The following is a 6,000-nucleotide window of genomic DNA, read 5'->3' on the forward strand; positions in this document are numbered from 1 at the left end:
AAATGGGGAATACTTTTTAAATGTTTGTTCGATCACAAACAATACCAGTGTATGTTATAAGGCATACAGTAGATACTTAATGTAATGAATTTTATTAGACCCAGAAGAGTAATTTCCCTAGATTTTTTTGTGAATGCCAGAAAATTCTAATTCTATGACTAACCTATAGCAGCCCAATAAAGAGGCAGAGAGCTAAGAAGAGGGAATAACAGTGACAGACTGTTCCAATTCCTTAACCAAACCAACCACCATTGCAACCACACACACACACACACCACACACACACAGTTTTTCCTCATCCAAATGAAAGCTCACATAAACATACCCACTGATGGAAACCCACATAAACATTCCCATCTCATACTACAAAAGGTCAGAAATAAAATTTTACTTTATATAACCACTAATAAAATGGAAATCTTATTAAAAGATTTATGTAACAATATAACATCACCTTTTGTTTCAAGTTTTCTAATAGTCTCCTCCATTTCATTTTGTTTCTTTCTGTATAAAGTTTTCAATTCTTCTATTTCATTATTCTTTCTTTCTAAAATCTGCAAATGAATTTAAAATGTTTTAGTTTGCTATGTTGTTTTGCATATAGAACACATAACTTTTTAAATGGCCACAAAATTGTTTGCAAGACTATCTCAGCTAATCCCATAAAAGATGTAAAATTACATTTTAGTGCATTGAGAAAATAATATATATGCTAGAATAATTGATTACAGAAAGGGATATGTTATCTGCTTTGAATTTTCATGTATCAATCTTTAAGGAGACTATACATAATAAACTAGGTGATTCTCTAAAATATAACTCAGAGATTAAACTGCCATAAAATAGCAGAGAGAAGTCATCAAAACTTGACCCACTGGGACAGTACAAGTCACCTCCCCACGGCACTGGACTTGAACATCTTCAGATAAGCAGATCTCTGAAGCCTCCCTCCAGTGTCCCATTACTTCCATGCACAATAACAAGAATTTCCAGGTACACGGGGAGATGAGACAAAATAAGGTTCTTTTATATCTGGCTCTGCTATTGCAGAAAAATCATCTCAAAATATGTCAAAATTGCATGAATATTTTACATCATTAATTTACACGGTATCAAGTTTTAAAATTAATCATTTAATAAAACTGAATCATTATTATATACTTCTAAATACAGCTACATTCAAAAACACAAAAAACTAGATAAATTACTGAAATGTAGAAAAGCAGGGAAAAAAATCTGCTAACCAGGTAGAAAAAAGAAAAACAAATTGAGGCAGGAGTATGAATATCCACTTTTCTTATGGTTGGGGTATATTTCCTATACACCCAAAGAGAATAATTTTTAAAATTAATTTACCTTCCATTGTTTACTTTACCTATCATTTTACTTTATCTTTCATTGTTTTATTCCCACCTGTAACAATGTTTGGTAATTAAGAAAAGGAGCTAGTTTGATCCTAATATCCACAAAGAAGCAAAAAAGGAAAAGAATGTAGGCAAATACATAAAACACTGAATTTTGTTTCTCTTCAATTCCTGACACTTAGAAAATTCCATACAAGCAACAAACTGATGAATATACTTTCCAAATAAGGTATAAGGTCAAGGATTTTATTTATATTTTACCTAGCATTTCAAACTAGTTGCATTGTTTTCTTTTTTCATGCGGAATTTATTTAAAAAGAGAAACTCCTGGAAAGGATTTTATTATAAAATGTTTTTCTTAGAAAAGATCTTTATAACAGACATATCAAGAAGCCTATTTCAAAATCTATTATCATGATTTTTCCAAAAATATTTTTATATTTATTTATATTATATATCGATAGATTCTATTTCATTTGGACATATGTCATAGTGAAATTATATTATTGAATCTCTAACATTTATGATACAGAACTGTTTTTATCTAATCAATTTAAACTAAGGTAAAATTCCAATAAGAGCAGAAAGTAATATTTGCCTTTAAAATTTATGTGGGAAAGAGTAAAGGAGAAGGAAAAGGATAAAATCTTTCTTCTCTTTCTAATTTTCAGTCGGTGGTTTCCTTCTTGTTGCTTTGAAAGCAGATGAGCCAGACACATACAGGACTAAATATTAATATACTTTTGCTTTTAAGAAAGCTCAGTTACGTTATACTGTGGCCTCAACTCCCTCCCTCCATGTCTGTCACTCAGTTTTGTGAAGCAGAACTACAAGCTTAGTTTTGAAACAATAAATGTCAACTTTCTATTTGAATATATATCTCATTAATTTTTTAAATCATTACTAAAATATAGTATGAACTCAAATTCCATGTAGGATACTTATAAATTGATGATTTTTGCTTTGCCCACTAACAAGAAAAATTAATTTTATTTAAAAATACAGACTGAAACATTGGAAAGCATAAACGTCAATAATGAAAAAAGCAGAGTACTGTCAGTGGTAGCATGCAGTCTATACCAAACAGAACTAAGTCCGAGAGATCCTTTTTTGGCCAGAAAATGGAAAAAATATCAGGCCAAAACAAACTCCAGTATTTACAGTTGATATATCAGCTTTTATGAAAGAGAACAGAATACAGATAAAAGACTAAAAGAAGGCCAGCATTCAAACAACAGAGGAAGAAGAACTAAAAGGTAATGTCGACTATAAGGCTTTACATAAACACGTATGTTTAGCAAATAAAGTTTAAAGATCAACTTTTGCTGGGATATTAATTTAGCGAATTACATCTACAACATAGATTATCACAAGTATGTACATAAGTGGGTGGGTGAGTGGGTGGGTGGTTGGATGGATAAGTGGATAAACGATCACAAGACCTAGAATATTTCAAATAGTCAATATTAATAAGACAATAAATGGTAATATACCCTACCTTCTGAACATCAGCATCATGTTTCTGTTGAAGTTTAAGCTTCTCTTCATGACATTTAGCTTCTATCATTTTTGTTTTCATGTCCAACTTGAAGAAAAATATTTTAAAGGTGTTAATTTACTTTTCCCTTTGGCAAAAATACACAATTAAATTAAAATAACTCCCTAAATGAAAGAGACTATCATTTTTCATTTTTACCCCATAGCCACAGGTCTGGAAATCACATACATATACCAACATGTTGGTAACATTCTTTGATGACTTCCAAGCTAATTAAAAATCTTCCAAATACATTTCACTCAATAGGTAAAACTGACACTACTAAATACAAATTCCTCAATTACTCCCGTCCAACCCCCCAAGTCATTTTAAAGTGATTCTTTGCTAAATTCACTCTGTATTTTGCTGTTTATTATTTTATATTTGAGTAAGTCTCTATTCAACCTTTTTATTTTTTTCTTTTTTTGCATCTATGTGCTCCTTTAAAAATACTCTTTCTACCTATGTGATAGTTTAAGAATGAACGTCCATAAATACAGCATATTACTGATAAACACGCATCCCTGTTAACAGAGTTTCCAGTTTTCTCTCCTGGAATCGTAGACTGCGACTCCTTCAAGGTGGTGATTTTATCCCCTTTCAAGGATTCATCAACAACTTCTGTCCTCCTCAAACCAACATCTAATGCACCAGTGTTCCAAGCAAAGCCAGTAAAAACATAACCAATAGTTGTTGATAATAACAAAGGCATCATAGAATTAAAAGAATAGTAGTAGCAGGCTTTAAGAACAACACAAAGTCAGTTATCTCAAATGTAAAAGAATTTGAGCACCTGATACCAGCAATTCCTTACGTTGGAGTCTGACAGACCTTATTTCTAACTCTAATTCTAATTCTACTATGTATTAACTGCTGTGATTTGAGGCAAGTCATCATTTTGAGATTCTATTTTCTCTTCTGCTAATTAAAGATAATTATCCTTATCTTGATGAACTGCAAAACTTATATTCAATGATATTTAAGTAACCATACTCAGTACAATGTTTGGCACAAAGTAGCTATACAAAAAACGGTCTACAACCTTCAGAAAAATTTTCTTTTAAAATACTAGAAATATACTGTCGAAACATTTTCTTGAAATTTTTAAAAATATACCTTATATTTTTCAATTACTGTTTTAAATAAACAATGAATTTGAACTTAAAATAAACCTACATGATCAAATCAACACACCAAAATGAAATTTAGAAATTTTACAAAGAAAAGTTAACATAGCACAGAGTCATAATTTTTAAATGTTATGAGTGGTGGACAGAGAGGCAGTCATCCATTCACTATGCAAAAGGAAAAATTCTGAATGTTTCCATTCTCTTGCCTTTAAATTACATATTTCTTCCTCATTTTAGCAGAAAGAGGGCTAGGTAATCTAAGTCTGTATGAAGATCATTAACAGAAGCATTTGGGGGGTCTATTAAAAAGGAATCAAACTCAAAAGGTAATACGACGAAACTGAGAAGATATAGGAGACATAATTTATTACCATATCTTTCCACAATACGTGCAAAAGGACCTGTCATATCCTCGGCTTCTGCGGGTCAGCCCTAAATGCCACGTGACTGTGCGCTCTAACCCAAGCCACCGCCTCCCACCTGCTCCACCTCAATTTTGGTCGACCAGATTGGGAATAAATACCTGACACATGCTTACGTAATCTATTAGCTAGAGAATAATCATGTCAGAGTCTCTCTCTCTCAGAGATTTGAATGAAGATAGCAAATTAATCACTTTGAGGAACAAACGCAAGCTCCAGAGGGGCAGCAACCAAGAGAGAACAGAGGAATCCAGTATATAGAAGAAAGCAAAGCAAACACACAAACGGCAAATTCTAGAAACCACAGGGCAGCTGAAATACAAGGTGAGCAACCTCAGGTTCCAATAGTCTCCATGACACAAGGCATAAATTCAAAAAGATTTCTATGTTCCCTTTTATTTTAGGTAGCTTGATAGATCTCTGTTCTTGCAACAAAAGAGAATTTAGAAGTTATCCAAATTCTATTGTTCTAGTATAACTTTTTACTTTGGTATATTAAACTGAAAGCGAAGTGGCAATAATAGCGCAAGAAGCTCCCATGTGCCCTTTACTCAGATTCACGAATTGACGAATTGTTTACATTTTACCTCATGTGCTTTATCATTTTATATCTGTGTATACACACACACACACACACACACACACACACACACACACACACACATACAATTTTCTGAACCCTTTGTGAGAGACAGCAATGCCTCTTTATCCCTAAAAATTTTAGTATATATTTCCTTAAAACAAAGACCATCTTTCATAACTGTGCACTCTAACCCAAAATCAGAAAATGTAATTTATATTAACACAATATTATCTAAATCAGAAAATGTAATTTACATTAACACAATATTATCTAATGCACAGTCTACAGTCAAGTTTTATCAATTACCACGATAACAGCATTTATAGCTATTTTTTCCCAGTCTAGGATCCAATTCAGGATTATGCACTGTCTTTAACTGTCATATCAACTATATTTTCTTTAGTCTGGAACCATCTTTCTTTGTGTTTAACCTTGACGTTTCTGAAGAGTAAAGCCAGTTATTAAATGACCCTCAGTTTAGATTTGTCTGATGCTTCCTTATGATTAGACTTCTTAGATTTTGGCAAGAATGATGTTGTATCCTTTTTTATTCCATCTTATTAGGAGGATGTTGGTTTGTTCCAATATTGCCAATGTAAGGTTTGATAGCTTGGTTATGAATATCAAGTTATTATAAGGATAATATTAGAAAGTTTCTCTACTGCCATCCCTTTCAAAAAATAGCAGTATCTCTTCTCTGGAAACTCCTCCCTTGACACCATTTCCACCTTGCCCTCTAGAGCATGATCCATGATAAATCATCAATAGAGAATACAGAAACAATCTTACTAGTATAGTATCCAAAGACAATACAGGATACAAGATATAATTATATAGGTATATACATAAATATATATGTGTGCACCTATATACACATACATATATGTATATAAGACAGTAAATAGCCTTAATTTAGCTTAACGCAAAAGGCTGGTATTAAGACTAAATAAATATAATAATTCTA

At 32.0% G+C, this 6,000-nt stretch overlaps 1 protein-coding gene across 1 annotated transcript in view; it reads right to left on the bottom strand.

The window, feature by feature from the left end:
• The window catches only part of CEP112 (centrosomal protein 112), a 350,208-nt gene that overhangs the window by 283,856 nt on the left and 60,352 nt on the right, over window positions 1–6,000 (bottom strand). The window contains exons 9-10 of the mRNA XM_023535655.1: window positions 2,863–2,949; window positions 455–554 (exon numbers count right to left, since the gene is read on the bottom strand). Of these exons, the coding sequence (XP_023391423.1) occupies window positions 455–554; window positions 2,863–2,949 (187 nt within the window). The remainder of the gene's footprint in view (window positions 1–454; window positions 555–2,862; window positions 2,950–6,000) is intronic.

The sequence above is a fragment of the Pteropus vampyrus genome, unplaced genomic scaffold, assembly GCF_000151845.1.
Source record: "Pteropus vampyrus isolate Shadow unplaced genomic scaffold, Pvam_2.0 Scaffold143, whole genome shotgun sequence".
NCBI lineage: Eukaryota > Metazoa > Chordata > Mammalia > Chiroptera > Pteropodidae > Pteropus > Pteropus vampyrus.